This window comes from Ranitomeya variabilis, chromosome 4 (genome assembly GCF_051348905.1).
Source record: "Ranitomeya variabilis isolate aRanVar5 chromosome 4, aRanVar5.hap1, whole genome shotgun sequence".
NCBI lineage: Eukaryota > Metazoa > Chordata > Amphibia > Anura > Dendrobatidae > Ranitomeya > Ranitomeya variabilis.
The window spans coordinates 228,344,849-228,365,295 of NC_135235.1; the positions used below are offsets into that span (position 1 = coordinate 228,344,849).

Here is a 20,447-nt window from a genome sequence, read left to right on the forward strand (position 1 = left end):
CTTCTATAGAAAAGATAACTTTATCATCCTTAAATGTATGGAGAAACATACAGTATGTACAAATCCCTTAAACACAATCATTTAGACAGATCCTTGTGTGACCGACGGTCGCTCCAACTGGAGACGATACAGACTTGTCCAACGTTGCCCAATGATCGGTATCGATATACAAGTTCTTGACACACGCTTACCATAAAACAGCTTTAGGAGACGAAGTCGAAGCTTTCGGCTGCAAGATTTGTACAAATCCAAAGGACCCATCCCCTTCCCCAAAACATCCATTAACTATTTTGTTCCCCCGCACACACCAAAAAAGTCCAAAGTAGAGCCTCATTTATTGATCTCTTGTGCAGTACAAACCTGCTCTGTACTTTAACAGTAGGGACTTTAATTCACAGAATAGATCAGCAAATAATAAAAAAAAAAAAAGACAGGGGGGGGGGGGGGGGCTACAAATGAAACGGAGAGCATCATACTTTCATTATTTTTTTGGAAAAGGCTAAAAATAAAAAAAAAAGTAAAATATCTCCACAAGTTACAAAGCAGAGAAAGAGAAATGAGTCAAGTTTAAATCCCTTTTTTCACATTAGTAAAAACCTTGGGAGGAAATGTTGATATCTATATATTTATATCACTTCACAATTAAAACTTTCCAAACCAGTTCAAGAAAAAGAAAACAGAAAAAAAAAGGGTGGGGAAAAATGAATGAAACGAATACTTAAATGCCATAAAGTTATAAATTTAGAGGCTTTTTGCTAGAATGAAAGATATAAAAAGCAAAAACAAATAAAAAATATACTTTAGTAGAAGGTATATGGGCAACAGGCATACCAGACAGTACAAAGATTTCCATCTCTTCTCCTATAGATAAAGCCGAAATACATGGTTCAATCCTTTGCTACCATCAATCCTTCTGGCACATGATATTGAAAGAATTTCTGGCAGCAAAGTAAAAATCATCCTTTATTTCCATTTGATTCACAGAAGCATTTGTGAAGATATAATTACAGCAAGGCTAAAAGTTGTGATTCTTCTTAATGCATTTCCTTTTAAAGGGTTTTTTTAAAGACACAATCGACACCAATCCTCTCGATCTTCTGTAGCTGTCTATTACTTTATTTTTAGGATCCTCCAAAATCACCCACAATACTTGAAACAAACATGAATGTGAAAGGCCTTGGAGTCCAAACAGCAACTACACATGATTCAGAATTTTTAAGCCCAATTAAAAACACGCAAGAACAGAAAAAGGAAACATTTAAAAAGACAATCATTTTACATGTCTAATATTTTTTTTTTCCTCATTTTTTTTTCTTTTAAAAGTGATGCCTCAATACCATTCTTTGGTACAATAAATAAAAAAGGGGGGAAAAAAAATAAAAAAAAAAAATAAAAAAAATAAAATTAAAACAGTACGTTTACTATCCACAGAGATATGAAGAAGAAAAAAAAAAAAAAAGGACGGGTTAGTCTTTACATTTTGAAAGCTTTGGGGAAAAAAAATTAAAATTTAAAAAACCCTACTGTTACAGCACATAGCGCTGTAAAAGTTAATACTGAAGCAAGGGCTTAGCGTCTTACAATAACCCATGAAGATGTGCCATCACAGGTCACACGGAACTTAAGAGGCCGAAAAAGGGAAATGCAATTAAAAAAAAATATATATATATATAATGTAGTGTTAAAAAACAAGAAATGGGTGTGCAAACAAAAAAAAAATAATCTAGAAGGATGACCAAAGGTAGAAAAAAAAAAAAAAAAAGTGATGGGAGAATAAGAGACACTGAAATTCTGTATTAATTGGTTATTTAAAAAAAAAAAAAAAAAAAAAAAAAAAAAGGCTCCTAAAAATCTTTCCTGAAACAGCTAAAACCGACTGAGTACGAAGTCATAAATAAAAGACATGGGGGAACCTTTAGGTTTCTTAGAAAGCAAAAACTGTTAAAGAGTTTTAGCAGCAATTCCAGTTGAGAGAGTGGAGTTAGCAGCCAAGGTTATTCCAGTGAAGTGCATAAATCTGCACCCTAGCGAGAAGGTTGGTATAAGGTGGGGGAAGGACAGGGGGGCAACACAGGAGAGATCTGGATGAATGCTTAAGATGGCAGCGTAGGGCAACTGGCACAGACAGTGTTTTGCAGAGTGACGTTTGGCCTGTAAACGAGTTCACTGACGTGCAAAGTAAGTCTGGATCATCCTGCTTCTTCTGAAGAGGAACTTTTATGATAGAAATGGAAGCATTGGAAATGTCTTGAAGTCTTTGCACAGGTTAAACTTCTACCAGTGTGTCAAAAAAAGCAATAAAAAATAAAGAAAATTTAAAAAAGAAAAAGAAAAAGAGCAGTCCAATTGAAGTCTGTTTAAAACGGCTTCTCATGGGTCAACACACACTTCACACTCCTCTCGTAGTGATTTTTTTTTTTTTAATAAATAAACAATTCACATTAACAGCTACACCTTGACATTTTTTTTTGTTTTGATGGTTGTGATAAAAGCCAGCTCACCCTTTTTCCACAACCCCACCCTGCAGCCTGTCAGCCCTCCTCCTCCGAATTCATTTTTTTCTATTATTGGTATGGCTTTAATTTTACATGAAAGAATCATCAAGAGCTTGCTGCCGTACTCTGAGGGACACAAACGCCTAACATCGCACTCTCTTCAGTTTCCGTCCTGTTTCGGATATGAGGTGGTCCAACCATGCTGGATGTGTTGCTAGAGTAGGGATAATTCAGAGGCACGCCAGAATCGTTATGCCCGCTGACTGTTCTAGTCCGAAAAGCAGAAACCCCTAAGTGTAAGTTTGAGGAGCCAAACGGAGTGCAGTCTAAGCTAGGGTGGTGTGGGTGCAATGAAGAGGAAGACTGGGGGTGTCTGTGTCCCAAGCTGAGCTCCATAGACTCGGGGATTTGCGGAGAAGAGGAGGTGATGAGCTGCCGATGGTAGTGTGGCCGGTTAACGTGATGATACAGTGGGTGAGGGTGATGTGGTTCGTTTCCATGAAAATGCTGCGGCTGACTGGGAGTAGGCTTGTGAGGTAAGATCTGAGGGTAGGAATCGCTGTTTGTGATGGGAACATCTCCGCCGGCCCACAGTCTTATCTGCTGCTGAGAATGAGTCTGGGGAGAGACGAGAAACACAACCACATTAACATACAGGTAATGCCATACATCCCGTACTGATCACTTCCATACGTCTCACACGCGGATGTGACTATAACAAGAGCCCGAGTGCTGCAGAAAGCATTGACCCCGGGAACAGAGATTTGTCTCACTGAGTAGACGACATTCAACCTCTCCACATCCCAGGATCATTCCTTGCACACAATTTTTGGCAATCAGCTCAGTGTATGTACATTGCCATCCACTGAACACCAGGTGGCGCCGTTGTGTGTCAGTAAACGCACACTGTACAGGAGACAGTAGCGACTCCTTCCTCCCTACAATGGTAAGTCATCATCTGCTTATTCTACACTCGTGCGCCAGCAATCATCTGCAATACGGAAACTCTTCCATATACAGTTAGAAGTTTAAAAAAAATACATAAATCACATTTTCTGGAGATCTAGAGCAATCTGCAGTATGAAAGTCTTGTACCCATTATCTTTCCCTCAACGCAATGTTAAGACTATGCAGGAACTGTATCAACCGCTTACCTGTGGACTCTGCATCTCATAATCTGTGTGAGCGACGGCGCTGTTATAGTATCGGTTGCTGTACCGGTAATTGCGGTTATCATTAGAAGAGCCACTTGATCCTCCTGTGGGTAAAGCAGAACAAGTATGAGAAGAAGCAGACGACACAAGCAAGACGTGTCCAGAAACCAGTCTACTTAAAGGGAACCTGTCACCCCGTTTTTTCGGTATGAGATAAAAATACTGTTAAATAGGGCCTGAGCTGAGCATTACAATAGTGTAGTTTGTGTACCCCGATTCCCCACCTGTGCTGCCGAAATACGTTACCAAAGTAGTCGTTTTCGCCTGTCAATCAGGCTGGTCTGGTCAAAAGGGCGTGTTGTCTTCCCCCAGATTTTGCGTAGTTTTCCGTTGGTGGCGTAGTGGTGTGCGCATGCCCAAGGTCCCGAATCCTCTGCCAGGGGATTTAAAAGAGCGCGCTGTTCGTTATTTCATTGGTGATCGGTGGGCGCGGCCATCTTCCTTTGGCCGCGCGTGCGCAGAAGCGGCGCTCTGCTGGCTGCGGCTTCAGGAAAATGGCCGCCGCGATATCCATCTGCGCACGCGCGGCATCCCGCGGCCATTTTCCTGAAGCCGCGGCCAGCAGAGCGCCGCTTCTGCGCACGCGCGGCCAAAGGAAGATGGCCGCGCCCACCGATCACCAATGAAATAACGAACAGCGCGCTCTTTTAAATCCCCTGGCAGAGGATTCGGGACCTTGGCCATGCGCACACCACTACGCCACCAACGGAAAACTACACAAAATCTGGGGGAAGACAACACGCCCTTTTGACCAGACCAGCCTGATTGACAGGCGAAAACGGACTTTGCAAAGGTATTTCGGCAACTTAGGTGGGTAATAAACGCATAACAAACACACTAATGTAACGCCCACCTCTGCCCCTATTTAACGCTATTTTTATCCCATCTTCCAAAAACGTGGTGACAGGTTCCCTTTAAGGGGCTGAAGACTCGACAGAAATGGATGGAATAAAACCAAGAACAATGAACACAACAATTGCTCCTGATCTTCCATGATAAATCTATACATTGTTACTCAGTTTGCACCTGCGTGGTCATCGCTGCAACCTTGCACTGAGGTCCTAGGGCTTGGAACTACCAAGGGCATCAGTGGCATACAGTTTGGGTGGGTTTCATCCAAACCATCCAGGCGGTCCTGGTTTCCTCCCGCACTCTCAAACCCATATCAAGTGTTATATGTGGCTTTCTATAGTGTGTAAATGGCTGACACACTAAAGTGAATGATGTAGGGCTTCAGATTACATTGGCACTGCATAAAGCATTCAAGTGTGTAAGCCATTATCGAACAATTACAAAACAAACATGGGCACTCGCCTCAAGAAAAAAAAAAAATAAAATATCATTTTAGCCTTTCATAAGCAACAAGAGGTGGTGGGATTAGGAGAACATTGGAGGGGTCACGCTACAATCGAGATAAGTTACAGAGACGATGGCGCAGAGGCCTCTGCAGTCCCAGCCACCTCTGGACGCCGCATATCGAATGGCTCAGATAGGGAGACCCCTCCACGATTAATTCCTCTAAGATCAAACATCCGACAAATATGCTTGACCAAACTCAAACAAGTCAGATTGAGAACTTCAGAGATAAAATGGAAAATCCCTTCAGATACACATTTGTGACATATGGTCAATAGTTTTGAGCTTGATATGCCCAATAACTTAAAAAACTTTCTGTTCACAGCAGCGATGCTGATGACCATGCAGAAGAAACCACGTTCAATAAGCAGAGAATAATCATAAGAAAACAGTACACATGAAAATAAGCAGCTTTATCAGAAAATCCACTTTCTCCTCCTGGACTGATCTTTCATGCCCAATTTATTGGAAAAATCTGTATTCTGTTTAGACGTTACTGAGATAGGAGATAATAGTTTGTGCTTTAAAGGGAACCTGTCACCCCCAAAATCGAAGATGAGCTAAGCCCACCAGCATCAGGGGCTTATCTACAGCATTCTATAATGCATTCGGTAATGCTGTAGATAAGCCCCCGATGTACCCTGTAAGATGAGAAAAAGAGGTTAGATTATACTCACCCAGGGGCCTTCCCCGCTGTGGTCCGGTCTGATGGGTGTTGTGGTCCAGTCCGGCGCCTCCCATCTTCTTACGATGACGTCCTCTTCTTGTCTTCACGCTGCGGCTCCAGCGCAGGCGTACTTTGTCTGCTCTGTTGAGGGCAGAGCAAAGTACTGCAGTGCGCAGGGAATGGTCAGAGAGGCCCGGCGCCTGCGCACTGCAGTACCTTGCTCTGCCTTCAACAGGGCAGGCAAAGTACGCCTGCGCCGGAGCGTGAAGACAAGAAGAGGACGTCATCGTATGAAGATGGGAGGCCCCGGACCGGACCGCCCGCGTGAGTATAATCGAACCTCTTTTTCTCATCTTTCAGGATACATCGGGGGCTTATCTACAGCATTCCAGAATGCATTCTAGAATGCTGTAGATAAGCCCCTGATGCTGGTGGGCTTAGCTCATCTTCGATTTTGGGGGTGACAGGTTCCCTTTAAAATTCTATGGAGGAACGAGAGGCCAACAATCTGCTGCACGCTTGCTCTCCATAGAGCTTTATGAGCACCGACTTGCCTATCTCAGTAATAGGAAACTGTTCACTTAAGACAGATTTTACCAGTGAAAAGAGAATTTTGAGAGTGAAAAATCAGTCAAGGATGAGAAAGGAGCGAATTTATCTGAATATATTTTATCTAGTTTTTTTATTTTATGTGCACTATATTGATCTATGAAATAAAAATATTTTTATACAAAAAAATATTGCTATATTTTAAGAAAAAGTGATAAATAGTATTAACTTTAATGTATATATTTTACAAACAAAATTATATATTTTTCTATATACATAAAAAATATAATTTTATGTTTTCTCTTAAATATATAGGACTTTTATAACATGGCATTACAAAAGTTATAAAAAAATAAATAAATATATTTATATTATATATATATATATCTTGTATGTATTATAATCTTAATAATCCCTATATATTCCCATCCTCTATGAGGAACCAAGAGGACAGAATTGGCGGCTTATCAAAGCACATACATATTATATATATCCTTCCAACAGTAGAGATCAGATTTACAACAGACCGACTTGGAGCCAACACACATTTTGTCATAGCTGTAAAATATGCTGTAATACTTTGTGCCGGCACAGGCAATACCTCACCTGAGCTGGACACAGAACTAGTTGTACTGGTAGAGTGACTATGGTCCATTGCAGGGCTTGTAGAGTTACTGTTACTTGTATTTGTCCCTTCATCTGTCGTTTTCTTGAAGAAATTGTGCTGGAGCGCATAAAAAGGGGTAATCCTAGTTTTAGGGTCATAATCCAACATCCGTAAAATTAAATCTTTAAATTTGAGATAATCGGATGGCGAATGTCCCTGTTCTCCTCCTCTACGTCCACCGGGACCACCGGTTTCTACACCCAGAACTTCATGAAGCCTACGAGTTCCTGGCACTTTGTAGTCCTAAAAGAATAAAAGATTTCAGATCGTAGGTTTCATTTAGAGCACCAAGCAGAAAAACTCTGATATTTTAAACCTTGATACATGTCGATATTCATCAAAATTGTATGAAGTTAGCAGATGATCACATCACAAGTAATGGAATTTTTTTAATGGTTTTACCTTCTTGATATCTTTATTTTTCTTTACAGTCCACGTTCCTTCAGGAAGTTTGTCAAAGTATTTCCGTGCCTTTGGGGCCTGATCCAACATGTGGTTTGGGGGAGTTCCCAGGACTTCCACTATTTTGTTCATCTGGTCCACCTTTTGTATCACAAGCAGTTTTATTAGTTTTTATACTTCACAAATGCAGAACAGCAGCCATGATGAGACTGGGCTATACATGAAATCGCTGCCTTCAAGCAGGAAATAAATTATTATACAATTCTAGAGAAATAGACAGGCAAAATAATTTAATCATATTGGGCAGCGGTTATTCTTTATCACCATTTCTTACCTCATTGGATCCGCTGAATAAAGGTTCTCCTGTGTGCATTTCCACCAAAATACACCCCAAAGACCACATGTCTATTGCCAGGTCATACGGCATCCCCAGTAACACCTCAGGCGACCGATAAAAGCGGCTTTGAATATACTGGTAGATCTTTGAAAATAATAAGATTTGTGGTTACTAGATAGCTAAGAGATTTGATTCCTTCCACAAGGCAACCTAAACAGATGCCCGGGCAGCTGAAGACAGATGGAATGAATCATGGCCAACATTGCTACTTATTTGGACAAACTAGAGAAAAAGAAAAAAAAAAAAAAAAAAATCAAAAAATAAAAATATTGTTATTTAACTTATTTGGGCACAGCAGGCAAATAAATGATTTTTGATGGATTCATGAGCTAAAAAGGAAAAAAAAATGTGTGTGCATTCTTAGTGAGAAGGGAGCAAGTCACAGGCAGACATACTGAAAATCAGTAACCCCCCCCCCCCCCCCCCCAAAAAAAAACATGCTTGGGATCCGAAATTCAACATTACCGATCCTGCTCCACTCCAACGACCTGACCTATTGCATTACACAAGTCCCTCCTGACAAGACTATGAGAATGTTTTTTACATCACTACTAAACACATACCCTTTGTCCAAGCTGACAGGAGCTACCAAAGTCCACAATTTTGATGGCACTACGTTTTGGGTTACATAGAAGAATGTTCTCGGGTTTCAGGTCGCAATGAATGATGCTGAGTTCAGGAGTGGCCAAGAAGAGCAGAGCGGTGCACAGTTGCTGAGCAAACTTTCGGGTTAAGTTTAGAGAAACTCCACGGAAGTTTGTATTTCTTAGAAGGTCATACAAGTTGTAGGACAGAAGCTCGAACACCAGACATAGATGGTTCCGAAACATAAAGTGCCGCTTTAGATGCACTGCAAAGACAAAGAACGCTGGTGACATTTCAGACCGCAGACACATCCAGTGCAATTGTATCACTGCGTTAGAAAGTCGCATCCACAATACACAGTTTCTTTTGGGATTTACAGAGTTTATTTTTTAATATTTAAATCTCTACAACTAAGAAGTCAAAGGTAAGCAGGATGTCAGTTTGTTTTTCCCCCAAAAATAGCAAACTGGAAAAGTGGCAAAATGCAAAGAGCTCTAGAAAACGAATTTGGATTACGCTCTGGTCAGACCAGTTTTTTTTTTTAATGAGCCTTAAGGTAAACTTTTAAGGAGCAGAAAATTCTGCAACTTAAGATCTGTTCCATTCATCTTGATTAGTTTTGGTGAAAAGCAAAAGGATTTCTTCAAGCCCCGTTCAGACTTGAGCTGCAGGAATGAATATCTGCTCCATGAGAATATACCCTTAAGCAGTCACAAGCACTTGCAGCTTTCTCCTAGTCACAGCCCATTGTCAGGATAAACCATCAATTTTAATAATTGTGTCATTACTTACCAATGTAATACTTCATTTCGGTGTCATGTTTGTTCATAAGCTCAAGTAGTCTCAGCTCTATCTGGGCCTGGTTCAAAAAAGCCTTCTTATTTTTAATAATTTTAATGGCTACCCATTCTTGATCGTGGTGATCGTATGCCTTCACCACCTGAAAAATACATAGTTGGGTTTAACGCAGAAGAAAAATAAAAACACCACGTTCATAAGATATACTAGTAAAGCTAGGAACTATAGTTATATAGTATTGACCGCACCATTCTCATTTATGTACTAATTCATATCAGCAACAAAACTGCTGTTATCAAAGAGATTGTTTAGTGGCCGCTGTAATATACGGGCTCCAATACTGATGAATGAGTCACAAACATCACATAAAAAAAGCCTCAAACCCAAATCAATATTCTAAAACGATCATTATTCTTTAGCTGTAAAATATACCGTATTTTTCGGACTACAAGACGCACTTTTTCCCCCCCAAAAAAGGGGGGAAAATGGGGGGTGCGTCTAATAGTCGCAATGCAGGCTTACCGTGGCGGCAGAGGTACGGTGGCAGAGGTGCGGAGATGAGGAGGCGCAGTGAGCGGGGTCCCTTTCCCCGGTGAGGTGATGCAGCAGCCCGGTGAGCAGCAGAGCCGGGTGAATCCTGTTAGCGGTGGTGGCGGCTATCTTCCGGAGGCCGCGCGTGCGCAGATGGAGCGCTCTGCTTCCCGGGGCTTCAGGAAAATGGCCGCGGGATGCCGCGCGTGCGCAGATGGGGATCGCGGCGGCCATTTTCCTGAAGTTCGTGGCTTCAGGAAAATGGCCGCCGCGATCTCCATCTGCGCACGCGTGGCATCCCGCGGCCATTTTCCTGAAGCCCCGGGAAGCAGAGCGCTTCATCTGCGCACCCGCGGCCTCGGGAAGATGGCCGCCACCACCGCTAATAACAGTATTCACCCGGCTCTGCTGCTTACCGGGCTGCTGCATCACCTCACCGGGGAAAGGGACCCCTCTGACGCCATACCTCATCCCAGCACCTCCTCATCCCAGCACCTCCTCATCCCAGCACCTCCTCATCCCAGCACCTCCTCATCCCAGCACCTCCTCATCCCAGCACCTCCTCATCCCAGCACCTCCTCATCCCAGCACCTCCTCATCCCAGCACCTCCTCATCCCAGCACCTCCTCATCCCAGCACCTCCTCATCCCAGCACCTCCTCATCCCAGCACCTCCTCATCCCAGCACCCCCTCATCCCAGCACCTCCTCATCCCAGCACCTCCTCATCCCAGCACCTCCTCATCCCAGCACCTCCTCATCCCAGCACCTCCGCCGGTAACCACTGCTGCAACCCTCCCATGGACACCAGGCCGTGGCGTTGCCCACCTAAGCAGGAAGGGACCCTGCTCAGGTTCACGCCGTACCGCATCACCCCACCTCTGCCGACACCATGCCTCCTGTGACCCTGCTCTGCCACCGCCAGCCCTCAGGTAAGATACTGTAAATTCGGACAATAAGATGGACCCCCATCTTATAAAAAATCTTTTTTTCTGCAATTTTCACCCCAAATTTGGGGTGCGCCTTATAGTCCGAAAAATACGGTACATGTACACACACACACACAGTTATAACGCAGAGGACAGGATATATGATGTATACACATACACAGAGATGAATATCATATATATCACACACAGGCTTTTCTGAATGATTCTCCAATCCGTTTACCTGTCCAAAAGATCCTTTTCCAATCAGTGAATCTATTTCGTATCGGTCCATCCACTTCTCTCCGTTTTTAACTATGTAATCGTAGTTATCATCGTCAAATCCATCGTTGAACACTTTCCTTTCCTTCTTCGTGCTGGAGTCTTCGGGTGGCACTTGTTGGGCACGGCGCTTCTTTTTAGCGTAATAAACCTGAAATTACACATACACTAATTACATTTCAGTGTCATTGGTCGTTAATTGAAGGGAAAGAAAAAAAAAAAATATATATATATCGCTGCACAAGTTATACGTTGTGTTGTGAGGAGATGATTCCTTTGGTTTCTACACATAGTTTGAAAGGGGAACTAAAAATTGTTCTATGGAAATCTATATATGCCTATTTAGGTCATGATGGATTTACAAACAGGATTTCTTAAACTTCTCCCATCCAGGGAGGTGCATGAATGTGCATTTGGCAAGAGTTATATACAGTGGAGAAATTAAGTATTTGATACACTGCCAATTTTACAAGTTCCCCCCTAAAAAGAATGGAGAGGTCTAATTTTTATCGTAGCTACACTTCACCTGTGAGAGACAGACTCTAAACATAAAATCCAGAAAAATCACGTTGTATGACTATTACATATGTCATGCAATAAAATGCAAATTAAGTATTTGATCTCCGACCAACCAGCAAGAATTGTGGCTCTTACAAATCTGTAGGTTTTCTTTAAGAAGCCCTCCTACTCTGACCTCATTATCTGTATTAATTGCAATTGTCCACACACAATCACACTTCAACCTCTCCACCATGGCCAAGACCAAAGAGCTGTCTAAGGACACCAGGGACAAAATTGTAGCCCTGTACAAGGCTGGGATGGGCTACAGGACAATAGGCAAGCAGCTTGGTGAGAAGGCAACAACTGTTGGCACAATTATTAGAAGATGGAAGACACACAAGATAGCCTCGGTCTGGAGCTCCAAGCAAGATCTCGCCTTGTGGGGTAAAGATGATTGAGAAAGGTCAGGAATCAGCCAAGAACTACAAGAAAGGACCTGATCAATGACCTGAGGAGAGCGGGTACCACAGTAGCAAACATTACGGTTAGTAATACACTAGGCCATCAAGGATTAAAATCCTGCAGGGCACGCAAGGTCACCCTGCTCACGCCAACACATATCCAAGCCCGTTTGAAGTTCGCCAATGACCATCTGGATGATTCAGAGGAGACATTGGAGAAGGTCATGTGGTCAGATGAGACCAAATTAGAACTTTTTGGTATCAACTCCACTCGCCGTATGTGAAGGAAGAAAAAGGATGAGTACAACTACAAGAACACCATCCTAACCGTGAAGCATAGTGGGGGAAACATCATACTTAGGGGGTGCTTGTCTGCAAAGGGGACAGGACGACTGCACCGTATTGAAGAGAAGAAGGATGGATGGGTCATGTATCGCAAGATTTTGGCAAACAACCTCCTTCCCTCAGTAACAGGATTAAAGATGGGTCGTGGCTGGGTCTTCCAGCATGACAATGACCCGAAAAAGCAAGGGCAGCTAAGTATTGGCTCCGTAGGAAGCATTTCAAAGGTCTTGGAGTGGCCTAGCCAGTCTCCAGGCCCGAACCAAATAAAAAATCTGGCATAGAAGTGTACCTATGATAAAAATTACAGACCTCTCCATTCTTTGTAGGTGGGAAAACTTGCAAAATCAGCTGTATATTGTGAGCCCTCGTGGGCAGGGTCCTCTCTCCTTCTGTACCAGTCGTGTCTTGTATTGTTTAAGATTATTGTACTTTCTTATTATGTATACCCCTTCTCACATGTAAAGCAACATGGAATAAATGGCGCAATAAGAAATAAATAATAATATATGAAATACTTCTCTTCCCTACTGTATATCCGGTTGACATTCACTAGTGTGGGAAAACCATTCAGGAGTTGGTATAACTTTATATTACCGAGCGAAATTCAACTTTTTTTCATCATTTTGTTTCAGAACTCTGACAAAGGACTGTAGTCACTCAAGCAAATTACATCAAGTGCAAGCAGAACCCGAAATTAAATCTGACAGGGAGATGCAAAGTGTGAGGCAATGGATCAACTTAAAATAAAATGGGTGTGCAGAGACTTTCCTTTTCAAAAGTTTGTGGCAAAACAGCAATATGTGAACAACTTTAATAATTATTCACAACTATACTGACAATTATTGTGAACTAACCTCATTTATGTGCTTGTAAGTCTTTATCAAGTCCACTGAAAGCTTCCGTAGCGGTGCAGCTGCCGAGTCTCGGAAGGTTAATGGAATCCGCCGTTGTAGAATTGTCATGTCTGGCAGGACCTGGTGCATACATGAAAATAATACCCACTTGGTGTTAATTAACCAAGCCATTTACATACACGAATTATGAAACAAAAACTGAAGAAAAAAAGCTACATTTTGTGAATATTTGTGGAAAAAGTAGGCAAGCAAAAAAAGATCTCTCTAATTACATAATGATTTCCCCCCCCACATTCTGGGAAGGTGTCACTCGTACGACCTCATATGTACTTGTGTGAGGTTTGTGCCTATTTTTTTTTATTTATTCACATTTTTTTGCCCTTTTTAAAGTCTATGTTATATTTACACCACTTTTTAAGGGATTGTCCCCTTTTAGCCAATGTTCTGCTATGGTAAAAAAACAAAAAAAAACACCACACAACTGTCCTTGCCTTCACTGGGTCCACCTGTAAAGCTCTGCCACAGCCCCCAGTGTCGAACATTGGCTACAGCACTGAGTCATTGACAAATAATCAGTGAGCTCAATGTAAATGGGCGACCCATTGAGCTCAATGATTGCGACAACATATGCCACAGTCAAAGCTAGAAATAGTGGCGCAGACTCGCCAGAGGACCAGAGAAGGCAACAACAAGATGGTTTGTTGTTAAAGTGAAGCTGCAAAAGAACATTGTCTGAAAAGGCACAACCCTTTCTGTGGAGCATGTGCCTTATGGCTCTTAAAAAGGCATAAAGAAATGCAAAGAAAATAAAAAGAGCATTGTTGCTCATACGCAGAGTTCATGAACCACGTGCACCACTCTGCAAAATGTGGTGGCGCAAAACAAGTGATATAACGTAAGGCCATGTTCTAGTTACCTGCTGATGATCAGCCATTGATTGGAGGCTGGAGAACGGAGCGTGGCTGTGCTGGCTCGACATGCTTGCCTCAGTGGGGACAAAGGCAAAAGGGGCAGCCAGACAGAAAGAAGAGGAGGACTTGCATCCTGTACTGCTGCCACCTACATGGAAATAAAAATTGGAAAAGCTTACTCACTACTAAATGACACACAGGTATCAATATGTAAAACATGCAGAAGCCTGTGGCACCTCTAAAATTTACAAGCACACGTTGAAAGCTTGATGCTTGGAGAGACCGGACACGGCGATGGAGAATTTAGTGGCATGTGATTATTTCACAAAAAAGGTGTCCAAATTACCCCCCCATTAAGGGAGGCATGTTTAAAACCAATATGTCTGCATACCCTTCACATACACCGGGCTCAGACATAACTGTGCAGATGAAGACTAGGAACACACATGGACCACCACTTAAGAGTCTAGCTACTTTTTTTTTTTTTTTATAAAGCAAACTAACGAAGCTGCAGACCGAGCTAATCACATTCAAAAGAAATTCTATTTCAAAAGGTCTTTCCAATGTTAGTTTTGCAAGCAGGACCCTCTAAAAAAACAGGCAAATCAGAGCTGTTCCCAGATCAACCTTAACCTACAAAAAAAATGACAGCAAATGTTCCCTCTAACACCAGTCCCTAATATATCCATGGGCAGTCCATATAATGTGCTTTAAAAACACATCTCTTTAGACAGGCCTACTGTCACCTCACTTCACAAATCTAACTCTTCTCTGTTACTTCCTATTCACCTGTCTCCACATCCTCCATGCACCCAATAGCCCTGGCTGATGACTGAATCATACAGATTTGTACCATTACCCCTATTATAATGATGGCTGAAATTACACGACAAGCCCATTTTACCTATTGTGCCCCCCCTTATTTCCTTCTAGATTGTAAGCACAGCCCCCATTCCTGCTGTAAGTGGTGAACTATGTGTTATTTTATATATGTCCCCTTAAATTGTAACGTACTGCAGAATTTGCTTGTGCTGTAGAAATATAAATTATTATTTAAGTATCTCAGTCACTGCTGTTGAACACGATGCTCGTGAGTAGCCTGCCCTGCATGGTCTAAACGTGCTACCACCACAGAAGCATCTTCAGACATACAAGTGTGCACTTCTGCGTGTGACTTACACCATGGTTTCTGACAATCAATATGTTTAGAAACTTTGGTTTCCGTTTTGATCATCCTTTACAGATCATTAACATGTCCATTGATCCTATGATTCACCGTTCACGACTTTTCCTTCTTGGTGTTGCAATTTGAAACTTGTCAACGTCTTTAAGATATTCAGATGCCAATACACTACAAACAAGACGCATTCAAGCCTCGTTACTCCAACACCACAGATTTATTCATTTTCAGCGGTTTCTCGTTTCCAAATCTTGGGCCACAACATTGCACAAACCGAGTCCAAAACAACTGGGCAAATCAGATGCATGTTTTAATCACCTTGCTGGAACAACATACCTGCATCTCCTGAAACTGAATTAGGACAATCGGTACAAAGTGACAATATGCAACCGCTATTCAATACAAGTGCTCTCGTAGCGCATCTACAGGTTGCCAAGCAACAGCTCAGACAAAAAGGAAAAAAAAGAAAATCATCCCCTTCTGAAACATGAATGCACTATGATGCTCAACGTAACGCCAACTGCTGAATTACAATTCCGCATTTATGACATATGGAGGAGGACTGTTGCTATATGTCTGGACCATTCATTAGCTTTTGGGCGGCGAGAAAGGAAGAAAGTCTCCAGCAAAGCAAACTTCTCCGCCTTACATAACACACTTAGCAAACATGAATTTATGTCTGCTCGCTGGGGACCAGCAGGCACACTGCTTGCTAGTCCAAAAGTCGTTCTAATTTCCTCCTCTAATTGGTCCAACCAGCAATACAGGTATCCAATGAAGAACTAGTATCTATGGGCAGGGTTAGACTAAAAATAAGAAAAAAAAAAAAAAGTCAGCTGTGCTGTCTCAGCAGCGGCAGTACCCATAATACCACCATGCACACAGCTGACTAAACACAGCTGCCAGCAGCCGGTTCGTGGTTGGCAAGGAAACCGGCGAACTCCTCCCTGTCAGAGACGGGAAAGGAGGATCTGCAGCAGAAAAACCTTCCTAAATACCGTGCTATTATGCGTTATATGTGTTTATATCCACAATGCACCGAATACAGATGGAAGTGCCACGGCCGCCCCCAATCCACGGCGAAAGAAAGAAGCCAGATGCCCTGAACAGCGGCAGCCCGGAATGTGATGGTGCGCACCGAATCACGCCTGTGGATTACAGGGTTAGAAACGCCCACAAGATCCGCGCTTTATGCTACAACAATACATTCACGAACTCCAGGATTTTAGCCATCTTATATCTATCGTCCCCTCTCCATATGTCAGTTTTGGTAAATATATGTATTTAGCACCAAAATCCTTCTGGAGCATTTTAATTTCTCTCCAACGCTGTACGCCTGTCATTCCACATGGAAATGTATGAATAAATTGCCAGCTGGAATATACCTGGCAGGAACGGGAGTGTGCAGGCGCCTCGTCTTGTGGACGCTCAGTTCTGCAGTGGGAACAACCCCTTTAAGGAATAGAGTCGACATAAAGCACAGCACAAAACCACTGCTCAAACCAAGCACAGCACAAAACCACTGCTCAAACCATGAGTGCACCCTTGGCCGGGATCAAACAGATCAGTGCACGTTCCCACCTACTTGTTCTCCAGTCTATCTCTCCCCCCTCCTTCCTTGATTGACAGCTCTGACTTTACAGGATCCACAGCAGGGAGACAATAAAACGGAATAAGAGCTCAGAACTGCTCGTACATGCACATATGCTGGGTTTGAACAGTCATTTTAGGCAGTATTCCTCCCTTTAAATAAATTTGGAGTATTCTGAACTGCCCTAAAATTCAGAAAATCAAATGTACGCCTGCTATAAATAAGTGTGAATTTGTGACAATTTGCGCCAGATTCTGGCCTCTCAGTTAAAAAGGTGTGGACCAGGCCTACACAAGTGATATCTACTTTTCAAAAGAATAGCAAAGAAAACTACAAATATTGGTGGTGGAAATGGCCCTCCTCATTGCATAACCTTGTGGTGGAAACCGATATATATATTTGAACATACAAGAGATATGGATACAAAAAATTAAGAATGAAAACTCTGGAGACATAATGGAGACAATTAAGCTTCATGTGCAGCTACTCGGCCCCGAGGCATTTCCTCAACTTAGCATAAAAACATCTTCCCAATAAAAATGTGCCACAAATACAGATTTTTGTTTTTATCTTTTAATACTCTAATTCTAATGGTCACTACTCCATGCTAATTCTCTTGGATCTCTCCGCAGCATTCGATACTGTGGATCATCAGCTCCTCCTCACTACGCTCTATCGGCCTCAAGGACACCGTTCTCTCCTGGTTCTCCTCCTATCTCTCTGATCGCTCCTTCACTGTATCTTTTGCTGGTTCCTCCTCCTTTCACCTTCCCCTTACTGTTGGGGTTCCTCATGGATCAGTCCTAGGCCCCCTCCTCTTCTCTTTGTATACTGCCCCTATTGGACAATCAGTAGATTTGGTTTCCAGTACCATCTCTATGCTGACGACACCCAATTATACACTTCTGCTCCTGATATCTCGCCTGCCTTATTAGAAAACACCAGTGATTGTCTTACCGCTGTCTCTAACATCATGTCCTCCCTCTATCTGAAACTGAACCAGTCAAAAACTGAACTCCTCGTGTTCTCTCCCTCTACTAACCTACCTTTGCCTGACATTGCCATCTCCGTGTGTGGTTCCACCATTACTCCCAAGCAACATGCCTGCTGCCTTGGGGTCATACTTGATTCCGAGCTTTCATTCAGCCCCCACATCCGATCACTGGCTCGCTCTTATTTATCTGCATCTCAAAAACATTTCTAGAATTCGCCCTTTTCTTACTTTCGACTCTGCAAAAACTCTTACTGTTTCTAATTCATTCTCGTCTGGACTATTGTAACTCCCTACCAAACTCTCCCCGTTCCAATCTGTCCTGAATGCTGCAGCCAGGATCATATTCCTCATCAGTCGTTACACTTATGCCTCTACCCTGTGCCAGTCATTACACTAGTTACCCATCCACTCCAGAATCCAGTACAAAACTATTACCCTCATCCACAAAGCACTCCATGGCTCAGCACCAACCCACATCTCCTCCCTGGTCTCAGTCTACCTCCCTACCCATGCTCTCCATTCTGCAAATGACCCGAGGTTAGCATCCTCAATAATCAGAACCTCCCACTCCCATCTTCAAGACTTTTCATGTGCTTCGCAAATTCTTTGGAAAACACTACCCAGGTTAATACAATTAATCCCCACAGTTTTAAGTGTGCCCTAAAAACGCATTTGTTCAGACTGGCCTACTGTCTCAACGCATTAACCTAACTATCCCTGTGTGGCCCATTCAAAAAACTTAAAGTGAGAATATGATGTGAGGAACCCGATTATGGTTTATGCAGTTAATAGCTGTGTGTCTGTACTGTTACATATTTAGGCTGATAACCAGTTCATGCAACTTTACATGAACACCCGATTCTTACACTATGGCTAGTCCGAACAACGAAAGCAATTGTCACCATCCACCTCTCGTGTCTCCCCTTTTCCTCATACTTTGTAAGCTTGAGAGCACCAGGGCCCTCACTCCTCCTGGTATCTGTTTTGATCTGTGTTTATTATTATGCTGCAATGTCTATTGTCTGAACAAATCCCCTCTATAATATAAAGTGCTGCGGAACATGTTGGCGCTATAGAAATAAACATTTTTTTTTGTTATTATTATTACTACTACTCTGCATGGTGTCAGTAGGAAGTTAGCAATTCGGTTTATGCCACTACATACCCCTTTCTTTAGTACAAGAAGAGTTGTGAGAAAAGATGCTAGAGAATACGAGCATTATATCAAAATGGGCAAGTCAGGGGAGGTGACTGAATATTACTAGAGGTCTCAACTAGTGCTCTTACATCAGCTCAATACGTATGTTGTTAGCTGCTTCGAAATTATTGATCTGCTGAATTTACCAATGGTAACTAAGACTCAGACTGGTCTACAAACTCACATTACATTGTCCCCAATACTGCCCAGCTTGTATCACAGTAATTCAGGAGATCACGCACAAACCAGATAATGCTATATCCCTCAATAGATGAATGATAGATTTATGGGGGAGGACATAAATTAAAGGGGCTGTTTAGAACTCTAACATTGATGGCCTAGCATTAGGATAGGTCAGAGTCTGATCACCCGTCCCCCCCCCACCACCACCCTGCCAATCAGACTGATGACCTATCCTAAAGTGAGACCATCAATCTTAAAGTCCTGTACAACTCCTTTAAACCCAAGCTGTCTCTGGCGTAAGATGGGGTTACCTAGTGTTCGCAAGTACTTCTTTTACCAACATTTTTATTAACATTTTGTATTTAACAGTTAATAAATCAACATTGCAGAGTATATTGACGTTTTCTCTTTACATCAGTTCTCTGAAGTGTTATCAATAAGGAGGGATGGTGAGGGGAGGAGGAATAGGGGAGATGGTGTTTAGGGTAGAGAACTCCTGGCAAATACCGTATATACTCGAGTATAAGCCGAGATTTTCAGCCCAAATTTTTGGGCTGAAAGTGCCCCTCTCGGCTTATACTCGAGTCATGATCGGTGGTGGGGTCGGCGGGTGAGGACTGTCATATACTCACCTAGTTCCGGCGTTCCTGGCGCTCCCCCTGCCGTCCCACGGTCTCCGGGTGCCGCAGCCTCTTCCCCTGAGCAGTCACGTGGGACCGCTCATTAGAGAAATGAATAGGCTGCTCCACCTCCCATAGGGGCGGAGCCGCCTATTCATTTCTCTAATGAAGCGGTGCCGGTGACCGCTAATAGAGGAAGAGGCTGCGGCACCGAAGACCAGCTGTCCGGGGGAAGGAGCGGGACGCCGGGAGCAGGTAAGTATTACATATTCACCTGTCCGCGTTCCACACGCCGGGCGCCGCTCTGTCTTCCCGGCGTCTCTCTGCTCTGACTGTTCAGGTCAGAGGGCGCGATGACGCATATAGTGTGCGCGACGCCCTCTGCCTGATCAGTCAGTGCGGAGAGACGCCGGGACGGGACGCTGAGGAGCTGCAAGCAAGAGAGGTGAGTATGTTGTTTTTTTTTTTTTTATTGCAGCAGCAGCAATGGCACAGATTTATGTGGAGTATCTATGGGGCAACGGTGCAGAGCACTATATGGCACAGCTATGGGGCAACGGTGCAGAGCACTATATATATGGCACAGCTATCTATGGGGCAACGGTGCACAGCATTGTGTATATGGCACAGCTTTATGTGGAGTATCTATGGAGCAACCGTGCAGAGCACTATATGGCACAGCTATGGGGCAACCGGTGCAGAGCATTATATATATGGCACAGCTATGGGGCAACGGTGCAGA

General features: G+C 43.0%; 1 protein-coding gene across 3 annotated transcripts in view; it reads right to left on the reverse strand.

The window, feature by feature from the left end:
* Positions 1 to 2,422: 2,422 nt before the first annotated feature.
* Positions 2,423 to 20,447, reverse strand: part of LOC143770481 (dual specificity tyrosine-phosphorylation-regulated kinase 1B-like) — a 64,371-nt gene continuing 46,346 nt past the window's right edge. For all 3 annotated transcript variants that reach the window (XM_077260125.1, XM_077260128.1, XM_077260124.1), the window contains exons 2-11: positions 13,945 to 14,087; positions 13,029 to 13,148; positions 10,830 to 11,018; positions 9,125 to 9,272; positions 8,311 to 8,597; positions 7,685 to 7,831; positions 7,351 to 7,491; positions 6,888 to 7,191; positions 3,650 to 3,753; positions 2,423 to 3,113 (exon numbers count right to left, since the gene is read on the reverse strand). In XM_077260125.1, coding sequence (XP_077116240.1) covers positions 2,601 to 3,113; positions 3,650 to 3,753; positions 6,888 to 7,191; positions 7,351 to 7,491; positions 7,685 to 7,831; positions 8,311 to 8,597; positions 9,125 to 9,272; positions 10,830 to 11,018; positions 13,029 to 13,148; positions 13,945 to 14,007 — 2,016 coding nt within the window. In that variant the 5' untranslated portion in view covers positions 14,008 to 14,087 and the 3' untranslated portion in view covers positions 2,423 to 2,600. The remainder of the gene's footprint in view (positions 3,114 to 3,649; positions 3,754 to 6,887; positions 7,192 to 7,350; positions 7,492 to 7,684; positions 7,832 to 8,310; positions 8,598 to 9,124; positions 9,273 to 10,829; positions 11,019 to 13,028; positions 13,149 to 13,944; positions 14,088 to 20,447) is intronic.